The sequence below is a fragment of the Pteronotus mesoamericanus genome, unplaced genomic scaffold (genome assembly GCF_021234165.1).
Source record: "Pteronotus mesoamericanus isolate MK-2021 breed Mesoamerican mustached bat unplaced genomic scaffold, CSHL_Meso_final contig_32, whole genome shotgun sequence".
Classification (NCBI taxonomy): domain Eukaryota; kingdom Metazoa; phylum Chordata; class Mammalia; order Chiroptera; family Mormoopidae; genus Pteronotus; species Pteronotus mesoamericanus.
Window position 1 is genome coordinate 232,021 of NW_026555134.1, and position 25,629 is coordinate 257,649.

Genomic DNA, 25,629 nt, shown 5'->3' on the forward strand with positions numbered 1-25,629 from the left:
AGGGAGAGCAGAGAGGCTGACCCATCAGGCCTGAGGATGGTGGCAGTGGGTCGGCAGTTTTCTGTAAATGGCCACACTTTAGTAATTTCTTACTTTTTGGGCTACTCTGGGTTGCGATTACTTAGTACTGAAGCTGCAGCTCACAAACAGCCAGACACAGGTAAAGTGGGTGCAGCCAGAAGTGGCTCCTGGCTCGCTGATACCAGGGCCTCTTAGTGCAGGCTCCTTCCCGTCCACTGCCATTCTGAAGGCTGCCATCCACCTGCTGGGCTCACAGCAAACAGCCCAGGGGAGTAGTTCATACTGTGGGTGACACTTGCTCCTTCATTACCCACAAGGTGCGGATTCTCAGCCTCCCCCTCAGGAAATGCCTCTGAAAGGTGCAAAGTGAGAGCAAGCTGCACATCCCCACCACCTCTTACCAGCAGGAAGTGTCTGCAAGTTAAAAACACAGGCTGTTGGCCTGGCCTTGGTGCTGGCAGAGTGCTTGGGGAGGGGTCGCACTCCTGGGGTGCACACACGGGGGTCCGAGGACACCTGTGGGTGTTCTCAGGGCTGAGTCACCTGTCATACACAGTGGGGCTCAGAGGTGCCTGGGACAAGGCCCAGGGCGGAGGTGGGACAGGTGCAGTTGCCACAGGGTAGCCTGGGCTCAAATCCAGTTGAGACTGGTGAATGAGTGTCCCCTTGAGAGTGGCCCCTCACTGCCCCCCAATCGGGTTTAAGGAAAGCCAGAAACTAAGACAATTGGGTGAAACCTTCCACGTTTTAATGTAGGAAAATCACTCACATTAAAAAAACAAAATTGCGGGGGCCAACCGAGATAGCTGTACTATGGCACCCAGGCTGCAGGACGTTCGTAGAGCAGGAAGCAGACAAGATGTGCAGGCTCTGCGGGGTCTGGCTGGGCCCTGGGGTGCACCTGTCCCCAACCTGCACGGGGGTCACACAGGCTCCGGCCTCAGTGGCGTCAGGCCAGGGCTCACCCAGACCTTTGTCCCGACGGCGCTCTCCAACCCTGAATCCAGCGTGCCCCAGCCTTTTGAGTTACATAGGAATCAAGCCAGAGGCCTAGGTGACACTGGTTGCGGCCTCTGCAGGCAGCGGGGCGGAGCTGCCGGGGAGCCGCAGGTGGTTCCCAGCCTAGGGCTCGGGACTGTGGGCCCACAACCACAGCCTCCACGGAACACCTGTGGCCTCCGGGCCTGCCTTTGGGCCCCACGCATTCCGGTGCTGCAGGAACCAGGCCTGGCCACTGCACTCCCATGGTCCTTGGGGAGGCCAAGGAGAGGTTGGTTCTCTGGCTTCTTGTAAAGTCACTTTATTTGGAATCCAAACAAACCAAAGCAGAGAGAAGAGATGGCCATGAGTTAATCCATCCACTCATGAGCTGGGCACCCCAAGTCTCTGGCTCCAGCCAGCGGGTAGCAGACAGGCCTGGGGTTTGGGGCTTCTCAGGCCACCTTTGCCCTCAGGACTGGCTGCCAGGTGCCCAGCACTAGTGTGGCCCCGGGGACACAATGCGATGGCCCCTCCTCTCTGAAGCAGAGGAAAACCCAGAACAACCAGGGAAAGGAAAGTGAGACCAAGGAGACAACGCAAGAGAGCGGAGCCACCTCCCTGAGGTAGTCTAGGCGTCAGGAGGTGCCCGAGAGCCCACACAGTCTGGGCCTGGTGAGGTAAAATCTGTAAGTTTATTCGGCGAAGGACATGGTGTCAGGACTCCTCATTGCCGGAGTCGTCTTCATCATCCCCAAAGCAGCTGTCGGCCTCGGCCTCGGCCTCAGCATCCTCGTAATAGTAATCGTAGAAGAGGTCCGAGCCCTCATCGGGTGCCGGGGCCTTGGTCTTCACGCAGTACTCGGCCAACGTGGTGGGTACCTTTACACCGTCCCGTTCCGCATCCACCTTGGTCCCCAGGACCTGTTTCCTGGAGGAGACACGGAGGGAGTAAGGTGAGTTATGGCCTTGAAAGGCTCCACAGCCAGGAGCCTTTGGAGCGAAGGAGGCGACCTAGCTCAGTGTGGAGGGCGTCTGCGCACTAAGCCCCGGGGAGGGGCCTGGCTGAAGGCAAGCCGGAAGACTGTTACACTAGGTCAAAGCGCTGCCACCAAACTGACACTTAACCCACCTGAGAAAATGTCAAGGGGGGTTAGTTCTCCCCGGCAACAGGGACTTCATTTAGCTGAGTGGGAGGCAGGCAGATGAGAGAAAAAGGGGACAGTGGGGCCAGCACTCTGGGAGAGAGGAAAAGGATGTGACAGGCTCACCCAGGAAAGTGCAAACTCAGCACTGCACTGTTCGCGAGGCAGCAGTGAGGTTAGGGAAATGCTTCTGCTGACAGTCGAAGGGAGGACAAGTGAGGTGACAGAGGTTGGTAGCATCCCACGGTTGTACGCCCGGCCATCCGACGCACTAGCCCCTCTGCCAAGTATGTCTAAAGCTGGAACCTCGCAGGACCGACATGCAGATGCTAAAACCTCTTAAGCCCACCTGGGACTCTGCCTTGCCATCCCGACAGAACGGGCGGGAATATAGATGGGGATGAGCAAACAGGAGGACAGCAGCCATCACAGCTGCCCACGTGGGCACATGTGAGCTGGCCCACAGGGAGTCTGGAGGGATAAAAATAGTCTGGATTTTATTTCAGCACCACGTGGAAGGTGGCGGGGAAGAACTGGCAGAGGAGCGGGCCACGTGGGCAGAAGACTCTGGAGGTGCCGCCCAGCACTCAGCCTGTGACCCTGAGGGCTGTGCACACTCGACAGGGGCTGGCAGACCAGGAGGGGTTTGCCGAGCACCTCCTGAGACAGCTGCTGGGGGACTAGCGTGGTGACACCCACCACAGCTCTTCATCAGCTCCGCAGACAGAACACTGTCCAGCATCAGGGACAGCTGTCCTGGGCCAATAGCGGGGCACAGAGAAGAAGGGTGTACCCTGTATGCGCACAGGTCCTCTGGGGGCTGTGCATGTGTCAAAGTCATTTAAAGATTTCTTATATAAAATGCCACAGAACAAGCAGCAAAAATAGGCCAGACCTCGGTAAGAAAGCCAGCTCAATTTAGTCAGGGAAAAGTAAATGGAAGGGAGAGGGTACTAGAAAACGGCAGAAGACCCGACACTACAAGGTCACCAACACCCCAAACAAAACACTGCACCAGTCTCCGTGAGAGCATGCACGTTCGCTCGCACATGCGTACACCCGTGTGTAAGACAGAATAGGCAAACTGCGGGGCGGGGGGCGTGAAATTGAGAACCAAGGGCTATTTAGACAGGGAAGAGTTGGTTTATTAGGAAGGAATAAAACAGGTTACAACACATAAGCACAGGGACAGCCTTCAAGGTCAGGTACTAGGAAGCTGCAATAGGCTGTTCCCTACTTTCTAGGTGAGAGCAGTGGCTGATGGGGTGGAGTGGGCAGGGAAGGACAGTAGAGGGGTAGGAACCAGGCCTGGCCACTGCACCCTCATCATCCTTGGGGAGGCCAAGGAGAAGTTTCAGGTGATGGAGCTGGATCTGTACCTCAGCAAGGAGGCGGTCACGTTAACTGTCAAAACTCACCAAACTGAGCCCCAAAACGATGGGCTTTACTGTACATTAACTCCTCAACAAATCTGACCTAAAAAAGCTGGTTATGAGGTGGCATATGTACTGTGGTCCATTTTTGGGTAAATGTCTGGAAGGATACACTCAAACATTAACCATTAGGTATTAGGATCATGGGGTTTTTGTTTCTATTTGTACAGAAATGTTTTTGCCTTCTCATTGCTTGTTTTGTTTCTGTAGATTTACATGAACTGCACCTGTTTAAAGTGTGAAAGCACCCCACAAATGAGCTCACAAACGCACCCATCACCCCCAGCCTCCTAAGCTCCACATCCCCGACGGCCAGATGCACTTCCTAGGACTCCCATCGGGAGCATGCCAACAGCGCCCACGCTTGCCTGGCTTCCTTCACGAAAGTCAATGCCTGGAGACACGTCCACCTGACTGGTAGACAGGCCAGGGCTTGCTCACCCTTCATCTGAGGATGTACATTTGGGTTGTTGTTTGTTTCTGGCGAACTGATGCCGTTTTGAATAGTTGCGTGGATGCTGCTGAAGACACGTGCCTGTAGCTCTTGGGTACTCAAGCCTAAAACAGCTGGGCCATAAGCAGGGGAGTGTCTAACTTCTCATTTACTTTTCTCATTAAGAGATAAATTACAAACTGAAAAGGTATTTGGGAAAAAAACAAAAACAAACCTTAACAGAGGGTTGTTTGTCACAAAACAAGTCAGTAAACCCCATGATGAAAAGGACACAGCAGCTCACAGGATTCGATACACAGAGCAAGGCAGAAAGAACAGGTCACACAGCATAGAGAGAACACTGATGGTTTGCACGCCCAGGGCGCTGAACAAGGCTCTGTCCCCAATCTGGCACCTGCCCTGCTGCGCGTCCACTCTACAAAGGCTGTCGGATGCTCACCTGCTCATTCCTGAGAGGAGGGCACTGGGGACTGAGGGGAGGAGAGGGTCACGCTGTGCTTATAGCCAGGAAAAAAATTATTTTTTGAAAAAGAAGGCTATTTTCTAAATAGGCTGATAGCATAACAGTTTTTCTCCCTTTAGATAATGATTCAAGTTTCAAAATTACAAACTGAAGGGATGCTTATAGCTGCAAATTAAGTGGGAAAAATAAAACATTACACAAATGCAGTCTCAGTAACATGATAAATACCCACATGAAAAACTGATGAGGGACAGAGGCAAGCAGTGGAAGGACATGTGCACGCCCAGACACGGGTCATCAGCACCTAAAAGCAGACAAGCACCCCACACCATTTGCTGGATACACTTACATGGACCAAATGTAACAGGAGAACCCCCGTTCTCAGATATGCTGTCCAGGAGGGAGGCAAGCAAGGGGCAAAGGAAGACCAGGAGGACTTCTGGAGCTTGCTATTGGACACCTGAGTGTCTATTTCTGTGACACACTCCTGTGTCCCTATGTGTGATACACCCACATCCCAACACACACGTATACCTGAGCAGGTACACACGCACACGATAGATCTACGGATTACATTAAATACACAGACTTTGGACTTGTGTAACAGATATTTCAAGGAAGAAAAACACCCAATTTTCTTTAAAAAAAGAAAAGAAAGAAAGAGAAAGAGAAAGAAAAAAGCCCAGGAAAGAGCCAGTGGGTTGGGCTTGAATCTGGTTGATCTTTCCCACTGCTCGTGGCCTAGGTTTCCCCATTAGCAACTCCTGCCTGTGGGCAGATGTAAGAGGCCAGGCCGGTCTGGGATCCCTTCCTTACCGGATGATGTCTGTGTACTCCCGGTCCTTGCCTTTGCTTTCTTTCCACTTCCTGTACATCACAGAGGCATCCACGTTGGCTGGGGAGAAGGTGTTGGGTTCGTTGAGGAGGGAGATGACGCTCAGGAGGATGGTCCTGGGGGAGGGAGCACAGGGTCAGTAGGTGGAGGGCATGCGGTTTAGTCACTGGCTGCACCACCCACCCTGGAAGCTGGGTCCGACGCTGCAGCAGGAGCCACAGGCTAAGCACATCCCGCAGTGGCTCCTGTTAATGGGAGGGTGCACCAAGTCCCAGCTCTGCAGCCTTTTAGGCCTGAGTCAATGGGGGAGCTTTCGTACACACCCTAAAGCCAGTATCCAGAGACCCCCTGGCACCCCCCGCACCCCAAGATCGACATTTGTCTGGACTTCTCACTGGGCCTTCCCTGGCTGCTGGTCTCCTCCTGCCCTTTGCCACATGCCCATCTCCCTGGACAAGACATGTGTGGACAGTGAAGCCCAGAACCGCCTTCCTTGTACCAGAAACATTCCTCTCCTGTGCCCTAGTGCCCTGCCTGAAAAATGGGTTTCTCTGTGCTACCATCTCTTACTATGGCCTAGACTGGACTAAGGACATGCAGGCAAGGCCCTGGGACTTGAGCATGGGGAGGCCGGGGGGTGGCCCACTCAGAGTGAGGAGTTCCCCCCTGAGGATGGAGGTGGCTAGGCTCAGTAGGGGTTGAGGAAGGAGGGAAGACCTCAGATGAATGCAGAGAGAAGAATCTGTGGGCAAAAGGATATAGACACAGGATACCCACTGGATGGGGCGCTGGGTATTAGGAAATGAGGGGAGAGGCCAGCAGACATGGCCCAGGACCCCAAGGCCTTAGCACCCTGGCAGAAGACCAGTTTCTAGAGATGCCACAGTACTGCAAGGAGCTATGGCCCTGAGGACAACACAGGTGTGTCTCCCCATGTCTGTGTTCCCAGGGCTGGAGCAAGGTCAGGAATGCTAGGGGTGGGGCACCTACCTGCTGCCAAGCCTCACCTGACATTCTGGGTGGGGTTCCACCGCTCTGAGGGCAGCTCACCACTCTGGGGGTCGTCGACTGGGGGGTGGAGAATGGAGATGCACACGTCACCTGTCTGTGCAGGGACAGGAGGGAAAGGGGTCAGTGCCCGCACCAGCTCAGCAGGCCAAGCCACGCCCCTCCCCTGCCCACCCCCAATACAGGGAGACCAGGAGGGGTAGGTTGGGAGAGGCAGGCTCACCTCATAGATGTTGGGGTGCCACATCTTGGTCAGGAACCGAAAGGCTGGCGGGGAGTAAGGGTAGTCGATGGGGAACTTGAGGCGTGCCTGGGGGGTGGGCAGAGAGCAGGAGGACTCAGCCAGGGCCAGCCCTGTTGTCTCCTCGGTGTCATGTATGGGTTCAGACTGGACAGGACAGGCTACCTCTTATAGACTCTGCCCATAAGCACACAAAGACATCAGCCTGGGATGGAGGCCCCCTACTCCAGAAGGGCTGCTCAGCTGGGGCGGGGACTTGCGTGCGCAGGAGTGCACACAGAACCCCGCACGCTGTCCCCACCCCTCAAAGGCCTGGGGTCAGGCATACAGCAGGTTACCTCGGGCTTGTGTGGGGTCACCTGAGCTGGTCCTGATGCCCACCCTGCTATTGGGGAGCATGGGCACCTGCCCAGGTCTGTGGCCCTGGCCTGGAGGAGGGCCAGGAAGCTGGGCCCTAGGATTTGCTGGGCTCACACCAGCAAATAGCTCCACAGATCAGCAGGGGCCTGGGGCCTTGGTTCTAAGAGCTGTGAGCCTAAAACATGGTGCTAGACTCCCTGCCTCAGTTTCTGAGTTGTAGGGAGTATTAAAATAGATGTGTGTTCACTTGGCAATTCTTCCCAACATCTCCGGGGCCTGGGCCCTGTGGAAGGAGATGAGTCAGTGCTGTGTGACCTCTGACTCATGTGTGGACTCTCTGCTCACAAGTGCCCATCTTGGCAGATCAGAAAGGCAGACAAGGAAGGCCACAAAGTAGACAGGGGAGGGCCACCTCTCAGTGGGTAAGGAAGCTTCATTTGCTTGCTTAAGCCCCAAGTCCCAGGCTTTGGGACATTTGGCCCGGGATCCTGGCAGTGCCTCAGGCTCTCAGGGGCGAGCAGTAGGCTGGGGGCCACAGCAGGGCACCTCTGCTGGGAAGGGGCCACCCAGGGCATTTGGATTAAGTCTCTCTGTTCTTGGATGAACAATGAGGCCACTGGCCATGGCCTCTGAACAAGTCTAGAACCTGGATCTCACCAATTGTCCTGTGGTCTCCCAATCCCAGTGCTGGGCTTCTAAGTGATGACCTTGAGAAAGGCTGAGGCTGAGGCCTCCGCAGCAGGGCAGGGGCAGAGGCCTCCCCTGCACTAAGCACCCACCAAGTCCCATCTCGTGAAGAAAAGCACCCTGCCCAGGTGCACACAGCAAGTGAAATGCAAAGTCTGGCTCTCTGGCACGCCTTCAGCACACTGCACTGCCTAGGGGCCTGTCCTGGGCCAAGTGCTCCCCTGCGGCTCAGCGAGAGAATTAGGAGTGGCTGTGTTGGGCCTTGAGGAATGTGCTAGGGAAGTGGTTGGGAAGTGATGGTGGCCCAGGGGCACTTCCCACTCCTGCGTTTCCACATGTCCTCCCGAAGGTTCTTCCCCTACTTCCCACCTAACCACACTGGAACCTCAACGGGAGGGTCGGTGGGTGGCAGAGCTGCCCTGGGTCCCATGCTGGCTTTCTTGAGGACAAACTATAGGGCGCCTATGGCAGATGTGATCCAAGTCTGGCAGAGCCCCTTCCCCAATCCATTCTTTTCTAGGAAAACAAGATTATCCCCACAACAGCCTGGGAGGTTCTACCCACAATCTCTTGCAACCACTTAGTGGGTAATGGCTAGAAACCTACATCCTTTCTTTCCAGACCTGCAATCTTGCTTAGAGTCCTGGCCTGGCTTCATCTAAGGGTGGAACTTGGTTATCCTGGTTCTGAGAGCCTTATCTTCACATCCTGATGCTCCCAAAGCAGATAAAAAGGCTCACCGACCCCAAATCCATCTGTACCCTGTACCGGGAGGCCTGGCTCCAAATGCGGGACTCAGCCCAGGGCTGCTCACAAAGCTTCCCCATCCCACCCCCAATCAAGGAATTGCCCCCTTTCCCCTCCCCCCACCAGCAGAGCAGGCTGCTCCCTCACAGACAACTGAGCAGGTGAGGCCAAAACATTAGTTAACCATGCAAACAGAGGTATCTGTCCGGGCAGCACTGTCCCCACCCCTCCCCCCGCAGCCTGGCCTAGCTGTGGTTTCTGCTCCCCACCCAGGCCTCCCAGCCAGGCAAAACCTGGCAGGTCCAAGCCAGGATCTTGGCAGGCTGTGATGGGGCGTGTTTCTACGCTCAGGGCTCATTTCTCACCTCTCCCACAGGGAGACCCCTTGCCTCATCTTTCTGGCCCAAAAAGCCAAGTCCTGCCACCTGAATGGGGTCCTTCCAAGGCCACTGTCTGGACTGAGCTCCTGAGGTTGAGAAAGTTGCCTGGTTTTTGGCCTGAGCTCTTTGTCACACCCATCCCAGAGAAGACACCAACCTCTCTTTCCTGACCCCAAAAACAAAAGGGAACTGCTTGAAATCAAACCACTCAGAGGACGGATGAAATGGCCCAGAGTGTAAGATTCTGGTCACCTGCTCAGTGGAATCTGAGAAAGGCCAGTTGGGGTGAGAGAGGAGCCAGAGCTTCTGAGGCAGGGTCTGGACGCCGGTAGGAGCTAAAGGCCTGGGGTCCATGGAGGTGCCTCTGCAGTGTGGCTCCCAGGGACAGGGTAAATGATGGGAGTGACAGCCCCATTTCAACCTTCCCAAGAGAACAGGTTACATAAAGCTCTGGATAAAGCTGAGAGGGCTTGGCCCGCTGCTATCGGCAAGGGTGGCTGCTTTCCAAGCAGGTCCTGGCTGCCAAGGACCTATCCAGGCCTTTGTTAGAATCTGAGCAAGTGGCAGAGCCAGACCCCCACCCCCGCCCCACTGGCCTCCCTCCCTCTCTCCCTCCGGCCGATGCTCCCCAACAATAGTGCTTGCTGGTTCTGGGGAGGCCTCTTTGTCTCCTTAGGGCAGAGGACTGGGAACGGAGCTAAAGGCTGGGTCAGCTAGGGCGGGGCGGAGGGAGGGGGCACCAGGGGCTGAGCTCTTTCAGGAGTGAGGTAAGCAATACACCCAAACAAAACAGGGAGTGTCCTGGGTCTCCTCTTTGGGAGGCCTTAGAGGAAACGGGGAGGTTCTCGGGGACTCCTGAGGCCCGAGAAGAGGTCCCCCTGAGCTCTTCTCGGGGGCAGCGTCCCCCTGAGTGACAGCGGTGGGCCTGGGCAGAGGGAGTGCGGGGACCATCCCAAGAGAAGTGTCGCGGTGTCCTAACTGGGCTGCGGGCTCACCTTAAAGTAACCGCCCTCGTAGTAGGTGTTGGGGGGCCCGAAAATGGCTACCTCCCAGTTGTACAGGTCGCCCTCGTCCACCAGGGTCACCCGGAAGCCCTCCACTGGTTCCTCCTGCAGCCCCTTGAGCTCGAGCAACAGCGCCTTCTGCGAGCTGGGAACCAGCGGCCGGGCCATGGCGGCGGCGGCGGAGGGGCCCGGGATCGGGGGCGCACTGGATTGAGAGGCCGCTGCAGGGGCGCGGGACGGGCCGGGCCGCGCGCCGGCCGAGGGGGCGCCGCCGGGGCCGCCGCCGCTTTCCTCCTCTACGCCGCCGCCGCCGCCGCCGCCCGGAGTCCCTGAGCGCTCCACTCGCTCTGGCGCCGCCGCCCGACCGGTGCTCCCTTCTGCCGGGTCCGCGCGCCCCGCCCCGCGCTGAGCCTACGCGCTGTCGCCGGGCCCCGACAGCGCCTGCGCGCCGCGGCCAGGCCCCCGACCACACCTGCGCGCTCACCCGCGGGACAGGCCGGGAAGTGGAGTTCCCCCCTCCCTCGGGCCGCCGGGTGCGCGCCGAGCGCGACAGCCGGGAGGGAGGGGGCCAAACGCCCAGGCGCCTCGGTGCTGCCGACCCCCTGGGAGGCCGTAGCAGCGCCCCGCTCGAACGAGGACCCTGGACGCCTCTGAGCGGGGAGGTGGGCAGGCCTGGGCTGCGCAGTCGCAGCCCACACCGCCGGGCTTTTGGGATCTTTTTTGTGACGTCCCTGGCGCGGGGCGGGGCCGGGGCGGGGAATTAGGAGGTGGGCCGGGGTAGGGCGTGGCGGGGTTCCCGTGGGGCGGAGTGTTCCGGTCGCGACCCGCCCTGGTCCTGTTTCCTCTTCCGTGGATGGACTGGTGGATGGACTGGTGTATTCCCTTACCGGTTTGCTGAGAGCGACCAGAAAGGGCACTGGGCTAATGGTCAGGCGGGAGGGTAGGTGGGAACCCGCGCTGGGTCCCGCACACCCCGTCCTAGCCGTTCCGTGCCTCATTTTACCCTCTGTGGGGCTGAGGCTAGGGACCAGCTCCGGGAGGGTGCGAAGGCCTTTTGTAGGCAGTACGTACGCGAGGCCTGAGCAGAGCTTTGGTCACCACCACTCGGATCCACAAACTGAAATCAGAAGAGATGGAGAAGACGCTGCTCCGCCAGGAAACCGGGGAAGCAGTCATTGCACTCTCCGTTCAGCACTCATTCAGCACACATCCTGACCGAATCCCCAGACCAGCCCCTGATCCTGGCTGGACCCTAATATCAGGCTGACCTTTGACTCCACCCAAGTCCTGACCCAGGGTTTCACCCTGACCTGCCTTGAGCTTTGACCTAGTTGAGCCCCCAGGTCCAGACTCCCACACACCACCTGTCAGGACACTTGGTCAGGACAGTGAGGTGTAGTCCCCTGGTCTCAATCCCACCTCCACAGGGTGACAACTCCCTGTGAGGGTGACCTGTTGTGGCCCAGGCTTTGGGGTCTGCCTGCCTTACTGGCAGGTGTTCTCAGTAGCCAACACCTACAACACCTCAGGCTGGACTGAGGTGACTCCCTCTGCGAGATGCCACAGCACCTGGCCCTGTGCCTTGTCCAGCTGACAGGCAGGTAAATCTCTCTGGAGAAAGGAAAATAAAATGTCCATAATGGGGTGGAATGGAGGAGTCAGAGCCCTGGCAGAGCAGCAGCTCAAATGGCTGCCCGACGCTGGGCCTTGGCTTTCTCAGCCATAAAGCTCTAGGCTTCATCTCTTAGGCCCTCTGCCCTGCACCCCGAGGACCTGGAGCAGGCCCTGTCAAATGGGCCGTTACCTCTGCTGAGTGGTCCAAGTGTTCCGCCCATAAAACCAATGTCATAGCATTGGCATGTGGCAGCTCGTCAATAAATAATCACTTTTTCCAGAGAGGTTTCCCAAGGTCTCTCCCTGTGTACACCCCACAGCCCTAGGGAGTACCAAAAATGTAAAGGCAGGTGCGGGATTTCCGCCCCCCTCTCTCCTGGGGCTCGTCCCCCATGGAGCCTCATCCCTCAGGAAAGCCGGCTCCGCAAACTCTGAAACCTGCGAGGGTGGAGGTCTAGGGCTTCTGCCTGCCTGTTTTCTGGCCACAGCACCTGATTTTTCCTGTGGGGTTTCCCCATCTGTCAAATGAGGGTAGCGACTTATAGGGCCAAGGTGAGAGTCAAAGAGGACGTTGCAGGGCTTGAATGTGTTAGCTGTTTCCGTCATCACTGCCACTAGTATCCGCCAGTGACCTCTTCATCTCACACCTGGCGACTGAGGCCCAGGGAGGAACTGCTTGGGTGGGGCATGTGTAGAGACGAGGGCTGGGGACCAGGTCTCTGTCTTCCAGAGCAGTTTGCTCTGCAGGCCCACAGCCCTGGGGCAGGGCCTCCTGGGTCCAGGGCACCTCACCAGATGCCCCATTGCTCTCCGCTCCCATCAAGCCGTGTCCAGGGGCACCTGGCATTTCCCAGCGGCAAATCTGGCCTCTGGGCAGTGGTGGGCCTATTGGGGTGGGCCAGTGTGCACGGGGGTGGAGAAGCGTTTCTGCAGAACAGGGCTGGGGAGTGGGGAGCGCGCACACACATCAGGTCTGCCTGGGACGCAAACTTTATTACTGCTGAGAGGGGCCTTTGCAGGTGTGTGGGGAGGGGTGTCCACTTCAGGGGCCCTCGGCCTCCCCCTGAAGGGGGCCGGAGTATCATTCCAGATCTGAATCTGGGTGGGGGCTCCCCGCACCACCCCCTGCATGCAGTAACACCAGTCCTGGTTCCAGACCCATGTTCTGCCCAGGAGCAGGTGCGCCAGGCCTCAAAGCATCCCCCAGCTGTCTGGGTGGAGGAGACAGGTGAGGTGAGATGGGGGCGCTCAGCCCACTGGCTTGACCTTGGCAATGAAGAGGGCAGCAGCCTTCTCCAGAAACTCCTCCCGGGTCATAGAGGAGCTGGGCCGCCGAGCCTCCAGGGCACGGTCCATGGCCAGAGCCAGGTTGTCAGGCCCCAGGAGTGAGCCAGCCTCCAGGTAGTGGGCAGGGGCAGTAGCACCATTGCTGGCCTTCAGGGCCCCCTCCAGGGTGTCCAGCACAGCCTGGCCCATGCGACGGTCAGCAACAGCCAGGGTGGGGTCCTCCAGCAGTTGGTAGAGGGCGTTGGCCCGCGCCACAAACTCCAGCAGCACAAAACAGGTGAGCATGCCAGTGCGGAAGATGTCCAGGGGCACGGCCTCGTGGTCCCGGCACTGTATCTTGCGCAGCAGGGGTGCCACAACCTCCTCTGGGGCCTCCCCATCCCGGCAGATGCGCTTGAGCAGCTCACTGTAGGTTCGGCCATCCAGTCCTGGCTTCTTCTTGCGCCCGCTGGCGCTCAGGCACTCATAGGCCACACCGACGTTGTTGTTGAAGGCTGTCCTGCAGGCAGACAGGAGTGTTGGGCTAGCCCAGCAGGGCCCTCAGCCCCTGTGCCTACCTGCCTAGACCAGTCTCCTGCCCCCCAGCCCTCCCTCCAACATACCAGGCTGGGCCCAGCCTCAGGGCCTTTGCACAGGCTGTGACCTCCCCCTGGAATGCCCTTCCCCCAGCTCTCCCCACGGCTTCCTGAATCACATTTCTGGTGGTGCCCTGTCCTCCCTAACCCTTGCCTCCTCTTTCTTTGCAGCAGTCACCACCATCAGACTCAATACATGGTGCTCCTGTAAGTTTATGCCTTTATTAACCAAAATGTCCAAGAGTCCACATCAGGGTTTATCTGTGGGTCACTCTATAACCCCAGTGCCTGGCCCATAGCAGCTGCTCACTAAGGGTCTGCTGAATCAGCGGGTGGGCATCTGCCCCACAGGACCCTCTAGCTGCCTCCTGACAATGGTATTTACACTCACAAGGTGGTCGCTCTTGGACAAACACTGTGCCTATCCATTTAACACGCGTTAACGTATTTCATCCCCCCCAAGTCCACAAACTACAGCCATGGGTCAAATCTGACCCACTGCCTGTTTTTGTAAATAAAGTTTTATTGGCACACAGCTACATCAATCCACTGACAGGTTGTTTATGGCAGCTTTCTTGCTGTAATGGCAGAGTCCAACAGTCACAACAGGTACTGGCCTGCAAAGCTGACAGCACTTCCTACCTTTACAGAAAAGCCTGTCAACTCTCGTCAGCTGGGAGGTGGGGATGGTGCCTTGCCCCACGAGGAACCTGAGGTCCTACCATGTGCCCTGGCCATGCTGTGAGCTTCATGAGCAGAGCAGGAGAACGCTGGTTAAGTGTGTGGGCTGCAGGATGAGCCTGGGTGGCTAGTTCCTTTACCTGGTATCTTACTCTCAGCAGATCCGACAGCCCAGCACCTGGCCTGTGCCCCAGTGCTACTGTGGCTGGTGGTTTGTTACTAGTTCCACAGTCACGATTGGGAAGTGAGATTCAGGGCAGGCCAATGGTCGGGTTGAGGATCCCTGGGAGGAAGGGGCTGACCCCGGGCCTCCTATTCACCCTCTCTGGGAGCTCAGCTCCATGGTAAGGGAAGGTTCACATGGCAGCTCCACTCTTATCTATGTGTGACCTGGGCACGTCACTTCGCCTTTCTATGGGTCGGTGTGCAGTAGATGTCCAGTAAATGCTGGTCAGTATGCAGTGAGAGCCCAATAAATGCTGGGCAGTATGCAGCGGGTGCCCAGCAAATGCTGGCCAGCACATAGCAGGTGCCCAGTAAACTTGGACACTGTGGTCATCTCTGTTGCCCAGTGCAAGGGTCGTGGATGGGTTTGCTGACTCGATGAGCCATGTGGGTAAAAGCACCGTTATAGAGGCAATTGAGGCCCAGAGGCAAAAGGGCAGTAACCTGTGAGGTCGCTCTCCGAGCTGGGATCCAGTTTGCACCCATCTGGCTATAAACTCTGTCTTCCTATTTATTGGGCCCTTTGCAGTAAGGGAGACGGCAGGGACACACTGAGGGTGGAGCCAGATGCAGCCTCATGCTCAAAAACATTTGTTCCCATGACTACAACTGTTACCACATAACAACCATTTGTAGGAGCTTTTATTAACTCATCTGGAGAAGGAAGTTGGGGAGACCCAGTGTAACTGTGGTGGTTGTGAGTTACCCTGTGTCCGTTACCCTTTGCTGCTTAACAACTTACCCCCAAACTTAGTGGCCTAAAATAGCAGAAACAGTTATGTTGAGGTTTCTGTGTGAAGGGAACTCGGGAGCAACTTAACAGGGGTGGAGGGGAGGGGGTCCTGGCCTGTTCTCCTGTGAGGCTGAGGTTAGGGTGCCGGCTGCGGCCATGGTCATCGGAAGGCTTGGCAGTGGAGGCGTTTCACACGCTGGCTCAGACAGCAGGCCTGGGCTCCTGGCTCTGGGCGTCCCTATGGGGTGGCTTAGCACCCCCACACATGGTGGCTGTTCCCCCAGAGCATGTGCCCTGAGGAAGAAGTCACTCTCTGTCATGTCCATGACACCTAGTTTTGACACAGGCTGGCCCTGTGGATGTGGGAGACAAGTGCATGCAAGTGTGAATTCCAAGAGGTGAGGGCCTCAGGAACATCTTGAAGGCTGGTCTCCACTGTGCTGTCCAACTCTCTCCATCCCGTGACTGAACAGTGACTTGCTTCAGCCATGGAAACGGGAATGTGAGTGATGTGTGGACCAGCCACGCCTGATGGAGGTTTTTAAAGCCATCATACCCACTGGCCCACTCACCACTGCCACGATCTGTAAGCTCACAGTAGCCCCGTGGTGTGGGACAACACAGCCCTAGTTGTGCTGAGGCCGCTGAGGTTTCAGGGGTGTTTGCTCCTTTGGTGGAACACAGCTCACCCTGACTGGTACATAATTAGCCCATGACCCACCCAACTATGGCCCCTGAGGCCTCCCTTCCAGAAACGTGGTTGGCCCACCAGGGGGGCAAATATCTGAGTGCTTGCTCACTGGATCCCCAGGTGTTCACTGAGCACCTTCTAGGTGTTCCTGGCCCCAACTCAGACCTGTGCTCAAGTCCAAGGCACTGCCTTTCCCTTTCCTCATCTGGAGAACGAGGGTTGTAACCCCTGTGCCTCACGAGTCTCGCGAGGGCAGAACGGTAGATTTTGTGCCAAGTGCTCAAGACTGCACCAGCACATGGGAGGGGCCCCATGCGTGCTTGTCATTTGCTATAACCTGGGCTGCATTTCAGCTGGGCTGTCCAGACACTGTTTATCTTAGACTCACAAAGGGGTAACTACAGCCCAGCTAGTGAGATCAGAGCTATGACAAGGATTGGGCAAGAAGCCAAGGGGAAGGCAACACCCAAACTCCAGGCCGAGGCCTCATCACTGTCCCTCCTAGGTGCTCCCCCGGTGGCTCGCAGCCACGAGGGGCGCCCACACCATCTGCTGAATCATGATGGTAGGGAGCAAGAAGGCAACCTGCTCTGGACTTGGTGGCCCAGGCTCCATCTTAGCTCCTTGGGAGGACTCTGGGCCTCAGTTCCCTATCTGTGAATTGGGACTGGGCACTTACTCCATTCCTGTAAGCAGTTTGTGAAATATGTGAGTATTTGTTAAAACAAAAAAGAATATGTGATATCTCCAGAAAGAGACAAGGAGACTTTTCATTTTAGACCAGGGTTTTTCATCAGGGGCGATTCTGCCCACGGGGCACACTGGTAATATCTAGGGACATTTGTAGTTGTCACACAAGGATGCTCCAGGCATGGAGGGGGTCGGGGCCAGGGATGATGCTCAGGACCCCATAGTGCCCAGGACAGCCCCCAGAGGTTATGTGAGCTGAGAAGCCTTGGCCTAGACCTGTTGGTGCCTTTTGTGCGTCCTCCCAGGTCACAGGGACCTGCGGGGGATGGCACTCTTGCTGTTACTATTAGCATGTGGTGGCTTAGAAGGAGGCCTTGGAGCCACACTTGGGGCCTGGGTTTGACTCTGGCTCTGTCCCTTTGTGGCCATTGTAGCCCTTACATGTCTAGACAACACCCGGGGTCTTGGGGCCAGCAGGGTGGGGGGAGGGGCAGGAGGGAATGGGATGCAGCTGCAGCTATTACCACTTCTGCAGGCCAGCAACTCTGACTTCTTGAGACACTGGCAGAAGGGGTTTAGGTTGACTTCCCAAATCTTTTGTGATAACACGTTCAAGAAGAGCCCCAAGATACCTTGGTCAACCTTGCAGCATCAGGCAAAGCTGCCCAACCTTGAAGCACCTGTCTGCCACACCTGGGATTTGCCTGGCCAGGTTTCTGCTCCTGATCTGTCAGGCATCGTTAAGGGCCTCCTACATTTATCACTCGCTTGTCTCTGGGGAGATGCATCAGCAACCAGCACCCATTACTACGCACCCTGAGCACCTGCTGCTCCCAACTGCCTACAGCAACGGCCCTAATGTCCCTGCAGTGCAGTGGCTCGTGTCCCCACAAAATGCATGCCCATATAGAACCTGTGAGTGTGACCTTATATGGAAGTAGAATCTTTGATATGTAATTAGTTCAGGATCTGGAGATAGGGTGAGGTGGCCCTAAATCCAATGCCATATGTTCTTAGAAGAGAAAGGACAGAGAGACACAGAGATGGCCCTGTGATGACGATGAGGCAGAGGCTAGAGTGATGCTTCCACAAGCCTGGAGATGCTCAGGAGCTGGACAAGGCAGGAGGAACCCTGCCTTAGAATGTCCAGAGGGAGCTCAGCCCTGCAATACCTTGATTTTAGACACAGTCCTGGTCTCCAGAACTGTGGGAGAATATTTTTTCTGTTGTTTCCAGCCACTAAGTTTGTGGTAGTTTGTTAGAGCAGCCTAACTTAGTTTCCTGTTGACCCTAAATCTGACACTTCTCAGTCCTCATCTACTGAGCCATTGGACACTGGGCTGCCGCCAGCCCACAAGATGCCGTTACGTGAATTAGGAAAAGAAACTCCGCAAAAAGCCTTCATACGAATGCTCTCATTTGTGACATCTATGGGGTGAGTGGCTGTGCATTGCTTGACCTAACAGCTGTATGTGGTGGCCCTGCCAATAACCACTTTCCTCCTTGGAAAGAGCCCTGGGATGCCACTCCCTTCCAGTTCCCTCCTTCACACTTGGCCTTTGCATGCTTTTCTGGAGGTTTTCCGAGGCTGCAGCTACTCAGAACTGGGGCCTGGGCTCTTCTCAGGCCTTTACAACCCCTCCCCGTTGACCTCTTGTCCCAGTTGCACCTCTCAGTTAGTTGCAGACCTGCCTGTCCACTTTCCAGTTTTAGAACTTCCATCTAAGTAGATGGCCCCATGGGCTCACCAAGGACTGTCCTGCACACTCCTTTTCCACCCTGGCTCCGGCAGATCCATGTTTAGCCTTCACAGCATGTCATGAGCCCACATATGTCCCACCAACCTACTCCTCTTCCCAGGTCCCTATCTCAGGGGTAGTTCCAGCTCCTGGACACTCCTCCACTGTTCTCTTGTCTGGCTGTCATCTTGTTTCCTTTCTTCTTGTGGTGGTGATATGGCTGCTCTGCTTGGATGCCCACCCTCCACACCCCTCCCACAGTTGAGCTCCCTCCCCAGCATCTCTGTGCTTTCCTTCCTGTGGCCTGCACCTGTGACTCTCTTGGGATGTCTGCCCAGAAGCACCTGGGAATACACTGGGAATCAGATTGAAACACTCCCTTGTTTGGCTTTGTCCCTTCCTGGGGTCTCATGGGAGCACCCCCTTACAAAATCACCCCCACATGAAAGCTTGCCTTAGGCTCTGCTTCTGGGGATGCCCCTAGCCAAGACCCAGCCCACCCACATCCAGTCAGTGACTTCGGTTGAAGCTGCTTCTCTCCAATATGCCAGATGCAGACCATGGATTCAACACATATTCCCCAACCACCTTCCATGGGCTCACAACTGTGGGGAAGGGAGGATGTGTCGGGAGTGGGCAGGCGCCATCCCTTCCACCCGAACATGCTTCAGCTGTGGGAAGGCTCTGCACCCTACAATGCATCTGTACAGCCTCCAGGCCAGTGCACCTGAGGCATCACCTTTCTCTGTGCGTCACGTGGGGCCTTTCCTGGACACCCTTCCTGCAGACTGGGAGCCTCCCTCTAGGATAGGGCCTTGGGCGACTAGGCTGCTCTGTCTCCACAGCCAGGCGCTATAAAATATTCATTTTCTGGCCGAATGGACGGGGATGCTACGCTTGTAACTTGTAACGAGCCAGCTAGGAGGGGCCAGGCTCACAGGACTTGCTTTGCGACATTGGGCTAAGTCCTCTCTGGGCTCCACGATTTCCAAAAAGTCATCGCAAAAGGTGAAGCCGGCAGGAGCTACGGACGCTGGCGCACGGCACGCATGCAACCGCCAGGATACGCTGGGGACCTCCAGGCCACCGTGGTCCGGGTCCACCTCGCGCTAGGGAAAAACTGGGAACTACAGTTCCCACCATGCCACACGCTCAAGCGCCGGGCCCGGGGCGAGAAAACGCGCGGAGCACGCTGGGAATTGAAGTCCGGTCGGGGCCCCAACCCACCCAGGCCCGGCCCAGTCCCGCACCTCTGGGAGTGGTGAGCCAGGCGAAGATGCCACAGCGCACGGCCCAAGCGCTGCTGCTGCAGCAGGAGCTGGCCCGGGGGCTCCCCGGCGCCGCCGTTTGCAGGCGTACTCAGGCCCATGTTCTCGAAGTAGTGCGCCAGGAAGGAGATCGGCTCCTCGGGTCGTGCCTCTAGTACCTTCAGCAGGGCTGCGCGCAGCATCTTTGTTACGCCGACCTGCCGCAGGAAGTCCTCTTCGCTCTCGGCCGTTGCTGCTGACCGGGACATCGACAGCCGGCCACTGTCTGTGAAACTGGCCGCCGGGGCTATGGCTGTCCGCCGCTTCTCCACTGCCGCCATCTTCGCTGAGGGCAGCGGGACCGGAAGCCCCGCCATATTTCATAGTGCGCTGGCGCCTCCTGGCGGTCATCTTGGTTAAGGGCCGAGGATCCCGGATCCCTCTGGGAGACGGGAAAACAACTAGTGCAGGCCACTCTTTCCCTTAGGCTCTAATTGGCATTCTCCCTCCAGTTTTTTTCTTTACGTATACTGGTTGGCTTCTTGGCTTAGGCCCAGAATCTGAACTTTGCCAGGCTCCAAAATGGCTCCCAAGGAAGGGCCTAGTTTCTGGCATGAAGTTCGAGTGCTTGCCATCTTGGTAGTGGGCGGACCCTTTCTTAGCGTGGTTCCCTAGCAACCAGTCTCCTCAGTTAACAGAGAAGCTGCGCTACGCTGGAGAGGGATATGGATCCACCCAGATTCAAGGACTGAGCTCCGCCCCGTCCCATTTTTCTGATTTTCGTGTTCGAGACTTTGGGCTCAGCCTGGCCTTCACCCTAACCCACTCTTGGTCTGAGTTTATAGCTCGCGTCGTGGGGGTTTATAGCCCCCTTCCCCCGCCCTAGCCACCCACCAGGCTGCGTAAAGGGACTGCTCTGGGTTCCGACGGTCCTTAGTCCCCTGTGCATGTTCGAGGAATGAGTAGATCACTCACGGTCCCCAGTTCCCTGTCCTAAGCTGTTACCTTTCCTCACCACCGGAGGGTTCTGTCTCACACTGCATCCCTTAGCGCTCTCAGCTCTCCTCAGAGCCTACAGGCTCAAGCCCCTGGCATCTGCTGATCTCATTTCTAGCTTGTTTCCGCTCTGTCCCCTCCTTAGCTCCGTTAATAAGCCACCTCTCTTCCGTGTCTTTATCCACAGTGCCCGATCCCCCAAATACATTCTCTATTTCTTTTGATGACTCCTTAGTTATTCCTGAAGCGCAAGGGTCCCTGCATCCAGGGAAAGGCACAGCATTTGTATTCTCCCTCCTCAGCCAGAGTGCATGCACACCCCCAGTAGGAGGCCAGGTGGGCTGCGGTGCCTGCCCATCCTGTTTCCCCATGGAGTTGCCCTTGTACCACCACTGCAGCCACTGAGGTCAGACCAGATGTTCTTTATTCTCCAGTTGGGGAGTGGCTCCCCAGGGGTCCCACGGAGGTGAAACCCAGCCAGGTGGGGAGCCTCTGTGTGCTGGCCATCAGGGTGAAGGACCTGCGGTCAGCCCTCATGCTGTCCAGAATCCTGCGAACGTCCTCCAGTCACAACCGAATTGAAGGTAAGGCAGGCCACCTCAGAGGCACTGGTGTGCCTGGCAGTCAGGTGGTGGGCCGGCAGCGTTTCCACAGGTGATAGGTGAGGAACATGAGGAGGAGCAGCGCCAGCACCAAGCTGCCAATCCACAGGGCTTCAGACGTTTGTGGGGAGCCTAGAGAGAGAAGTGTCAGGAGCCTGAACACCTCTTTGCAGGTTGTAGGGAGAAGCTCAGCAGAGCTTCCAAATTTACCTTAACAAAGGTCTTAATGGCTTAGAACAGCGATTTTCAACCTTTTCCATCTCACAGCACACATAAACTAATTACTAAAATTCTGTGGCACACCAAAAAAATATATTTGCTGATATATTAAAAAAATATCTTTGCTGATCTGACCAAAAAATTGGTGTGATTTTGATTAATTCACAGCAGACAGCTATTATTCTGTTGGCTGTTGCCGTTTTTTAATTCAACAATGTAAGGGAAAAGAGGTCAGTGCCCCTGACTAAATAGTCAGGTATTGCATTTTTAAGAAATTCTTGCGGTATACTGATTGAAAATCTCTGGCTTAGAATGTCTTTTGAAATGTACAAAAAACACTGGAATATCCAAAGGACTTCAGAGTGAATCTTTTGAAAGGACTGTGGGACCTTATAGTTAAATGTGGGCCGATCAGGGAGGCGGCCACTTGTGTGTCTGTCCTGGAAATGTGGCTCATCTGAGTGGAGAAGTGCTCGCTGTCAGTGTAAAATACACATCACAAGAACATAAAATATATCATTCATACCTTTTTTACATTGGGTTATATTGGGTTAATAAAATATACCCAATATAGTTAATAATTGGGTTAATAAAATATATTATCTAACTTATTTTTACTTTTTTCTGATATATTGGGTTAATAAAATATATTATCTAACTTATTTTTACTTTTTTCTGAATGTGGCTACCAGAAAATTTGAAGTGAACTAAGCGACTGTATTCTGTTTTTATTCCACAGGCTGTTGTAGTCTGTAAAGTTCAGAGTTCACAAACTGCTGTGAAATCTACACAGTCCCTGAAACTTATGGTCATCGCCATGCCAGGCAACTGTAATCTTAGTGTGTCAGGGAAGCCTACCGGACAGTTGGGGAAACTGAGGCTGGGCAGGGGCACTTCCTTGTCTAAGGTCTTCATGCAGGGCTTCCTCCCTCCTATCCTCCCCTCGTGCCCGCCCCAGCCTCCCAACTCACAGATTTCTGGGAGTAGGTACAGACTGGCTGTCTGGCCCCCCGGGTCCAGACGACACTGGAACCAGCCCTCTGGGTTGCAGCCAGCCCACAGCACGCTCAGCCAAGCCTGGGCCCCGGCTTCCCACCTCTTATAAGCTGCCAGCTCGCCGGGTGCCTGGATCCAATGCACAGCTGTGCCAGGGCCACAGGCTGCCTCACACAGCAGCTCCAGACCCCCTGGGGCTGGCGACCGGCGGATCTCAGGGCGGCAAGGCCTGATGGAGCTGTTTCCAGGCTTGGGGCTAGGACTCCAGGGGCTGCGGGCGGAGTCTTGCTCCAGGGTGGCCTCCTGGGAGGTCAGGATGGGGGGCTCCTGGGAGGTCAGGATGGGGGGCTCCTGGGAGGTCAGGATGTTCAAAACTGGAAAAGAGAGCAGCCGTTTTTCTCCCTGTCATCCCAGTCCCCTTTCTTGCCTGTCGATCTGGACCACGGAGGTGGTCCAGAACTGCTCCAAGCCCCAACCTGGGCCACTTGGGTGAACTGCAGTGTATCCCAGTGGGTAGGAGTCATGTTGGCCTGTTGCCCCCCTGCCGCCCCGGGAACTTCTGAATTTCCTTTTCTCACTTTCTTCAACTGTAAAGGAGGTGAGAGCCCCCACCAAGGCCCACCCATGCTCCCAGAGCGTAGAGTCAGTGAGCACTGGGTTTTATCATTATGGGACTGGGAGGGGAGAGGGGAGGATGCATCTGACACAGTTGAGCACCTACTGTGTGCCAGGGCCCACGTTAAATATCATTCGGCAAGCATTTATTGCCATCTGCCATGTGTTGGGCAGCATGATAACACTTGTTCATTTATTCAGACTGTATTCAGCATCTACTATGCTCCAGGTACTGTTTTAGCCACTGGGAACACAACGATGAACAAGACACACATTCTTATCTTGGTGAAGCCAAGAGCAGGGCTGATGGTTAATGGAAAAAAGGTAAAGAGAACATATAGGATGTCAGATGTTGATAAAAGGTGTCAAGAAATAGTCAACAGGGGAGAAAGCTCATGTGTGTGTGTGCGTGTGTGTGTGTGTGTGTGTAAACGCGTGCACGTGTGAGGGGTAGGAGGAGGTTGGCGGAAGCCTTACTGGGAAGGTGACCTGAGGGAGCTGAGTGAGGGAGTCACAGAGGGAGAGATCTGGGGGCAGAGCACTGCCAGTGGCAGGCACAGCGTGTACAAAGGCCCTGAGGTGGCCGTGCCTCCTGGAAGATCAGTGAGGAGGCCTGTGTGGCTGGAGCAGAGTGAGGGGGGAAAGAGGGGAGGAAGGGAGGGCAGGGACGTGACCCAATAGGTTGGGTAGGGCCTTGGGGGCCCCAGGGAGGACTTGGGTTTTTATTTGGGTGGAGGTGGGAGCGCTGGAGGGCTGTGATCAGAAGAGGGGCAGGCCCTGACGCAGGTGCACACAGGTGCTAGCCAGTGGCTGCTAGGAAGAAGACAGGCTCCAGGGCGGGGGTGATGGTGGGGGCCGCGTGAGGGTGGGAGCTAGGGACCAAGGGGGAGGGAAGAGCTGGTAGGAACACATGGGGCCTGGCACAGGTAAGGTGCTCAGCAAGTCTGTTGAATAAACAAACGATTGAGAAGTATCACTCTGGCTGCCACCAGAGGGCAGACCAGAGATGGAATGCAATTTCCCCACCTGCCAGTAGATGGGCCCAGCAGGGGAGGGGCAGAGCCAGGATTCCGGAGGAGCTGCTAAACACCGCTCATCAAGGCTCAGAGGAGCTGGGTGGCAGGACCCCTCTCACTTCCTGGGGGACACTAAGGTGCGGGGCAGTCAGGGCCCTGCAGACATACCTGGAATGGGCCGGCGGTGGCTCAGCTCCAAGCCGGGCAGCCTCATGGTCGCCTGGCAGTGGAGGGTGGATGGGGCAGGTGTCTTCAGTGGGGGCAGCCGCCAGCGCTCTGTCACTTGGAACAGCGGGTCCTCACCCTCCTCGGGCACCTCCTCCTCCTCTTTCTCCCGGCCAAGGGCCTGCACCCCCTCCAGTTCCTGGTCTTCCAGGAGCAGGGACAAGGAGAGGGCTTCGGGGTCGGCAGGTGTGACGTTGTGGGCTGTGCAGGCCAACTCCTGGGTCTGCCCAGGCACCAGGGCCACTGGGGAGACAGTCAGCTGGTTCGGGAAGGCTGTGCGGGGAGGGTGGGAAGAGGATGGGCTGAGCTGAGAGGATCAAGACTGGGCCTTGAGGAGAGGGCATGGGGACGGGGTAAGCCGGGAGTGGCTAGAATATAAGGTAGTGGAAAGGGGTCCAGAGCAGAAAGGGCAAGGGGGTCAGATATGGGAGGTTTGGGGGTGGATCGGGGGGCGAGCGAGAGAAGCCTGGGAGGCCTAGAGGAAGGGAGTGTAGAGAGGATGGAATGGATTTGCAGAGCCGCTCAGGAGCTGCGAAACAGGCTTTGATCAGGGGTAGGGCAGGCAATCCGGGAGGACTCCCGGTAAGAGGTGGCATAGGGATAGGGCTGCTGGGTGAGCCCGGCTTGTGCAAAGGAGAGAAGAGGGGTGGGGTCTCACCGAACACCAGGAGCTGCACGGTCCGCTGGAAGGTGAGGTTCCCACAGGAGCCCACACACACGCGGGTCCCCGTAGCAGACAGCGAGGCGTTGCGCACGGTTAGGACGCTGCTGCCGGCGCCCGACTGCACTGCACCCAAGCTGGTGTCCAGGCCGCGCCACTGCACCGAGGCGGCCCTTGTCGCGCAGGCCAGGCGGCAGGTGAGCTGCCTCGATCCGCCCAGGGCCACCGCCACCACGGGCTGGCGGGGCTCCACTTCCAGGAGCCCACCTGCAGGCAGGCGGCGCTCTTAGCCCCTCACTGCCGCCTTCCCAAACCCGCGCCCCCAGCCTTAGACCCCTGCCTTGAGCCCCCTTCTCTGTCCGAGCCCCCAAAACCTGTCAGCCCCGTGTCCTCCAAGGCTGCCCTCTGTAGGATCCCCCATCACCCTCCCTGAACCTTCCCCACCTCCCCTCGCCGAACTCCCTCCACACTGGCTCCCTCCTTTTTCCTAAGCCCCCTCCTCTGCTCACCGCGGCCTTGCTGGAGGAGCCCCATGAAAAGAGGGAGCAGGAAGGCCAGGACCTGCTCCATGCTGGGTCCCCTGCTCTGTCCACGGCCCTCGAGGGAAGTGGCTTAAGTAGTGCCTCTGGCTCCTTCCCGCCGCCGGGACCCTGCTCCTCCGCCCCCTCCTCCTGCTGTTGCTAGGGGGTTTCCCGAGGGGGTTTCCCACCCTGACCCCCGACCCTGGAGGCGACAGAGAGGCAAGGACTGGGGGCCAGAGATGGGAGGGCGGGGCTGAGGCCGCAACAGATGGGGCGGAAAGATAGATTCCAGATCTCACATTCAGAGACAGGAAGATCAGAATATGGGGCCAAAAGGGGGTGACTGTCGAGGTCAAGTGAGTGGAAAACCGAACCAAGCCCAGGGCCCGCCCCACCCACGTGTGCTCCCTAGGCCAAACCTCAGCCTTCACTGCCTTGAGCCGTCATGTGCAGGGTCTGATGCCAGCTGCCACCTTCCAGGCCCCTTGTGTGCCCTGCCGCGGAATCTCCTGGAGGGTGAGGGTCTCTGGCGATGGAACC

The 25,629-nt window shown here is 56.8% G+C and overlaps 3 protein-coding genes across 3 annotated transcripts; all 3 read right to left on the reverse strand.

The window, feature by feature from the left end:
- Window positions 1-1,296: 1,296 nt before the first annotated feature.
- Window positions 1,297-10,226, reverse strand: CDC34 (cell division cycle 34, ubiqiutin conjugating enzyme). The gene is made up of 5 exons (XM_054575997.1): window positions 9,748-10,226; window positions 6,561-6,647; window positions 6,337-6,434; window positions 5,311-5,445; window positions 1,297-1,930 (listed from the first exon to the last, which is right to left on the reverse strand). Exons 1-5 carry the CDS (start codon window positions 9,922-9,924, stop codon window positions 1,717-1,719), a joined length of 711 nt encoding a protein of 236 aa, XP_054431972.1. The 5' UTR covers window positions 9,925-10,226; the 3' UTR covers window positions 1,297-1,716.
- A 2,125-nt stretch (window positions 10,227-12,351) lies between these two features.
- Window positions 12,352-19,615, reverse strand: TPGS1 (tubulin polyglutamylase complex subunit 1). The gene is made up of 2 exons (XM_054575901.1): window positions 19,242-19,615; window positions 12,352-13,156 (listed from the first exon to the last, which is right to left on the reverse strand). Exons 1-2 carry the CDS (start codon window positions 19,613-19,615, stop codon window positions 12,619-12,621), a joined length of 912 nt encoding a protein of 303 aa, XP_054431876.1. The 3' UTR covers window positions 12,352-12,618.
- Window positions 19,616-20,858: 1,243 nt separating this feature from the next.
- MADCAM1 (mucosal vascular addressin cell adhesion molecule 1) lies at window positions 20,859-25,138 on the reverse strand. Its single transcript, XM_054575903.1, has 5 exons — window positions 25,078-25,138; window positions 24,566-24,835; window positions 23,851-24,180; window positions 22,027-22,425; window positions 20,859-20,968 (listed from the first exon to the last, which is right to left on the reverse strand). Exons 1-5 carry the CDS (start codon window positions 25,136-25,138, stop codon window positions 20,859-20,861), a joined length of 1,170 nt encoding a protein of 389 aa, XP_054431878.1.
- Between the last annotated feature and the right edge of the window lie 491 nt (window positions 25,139-25,629).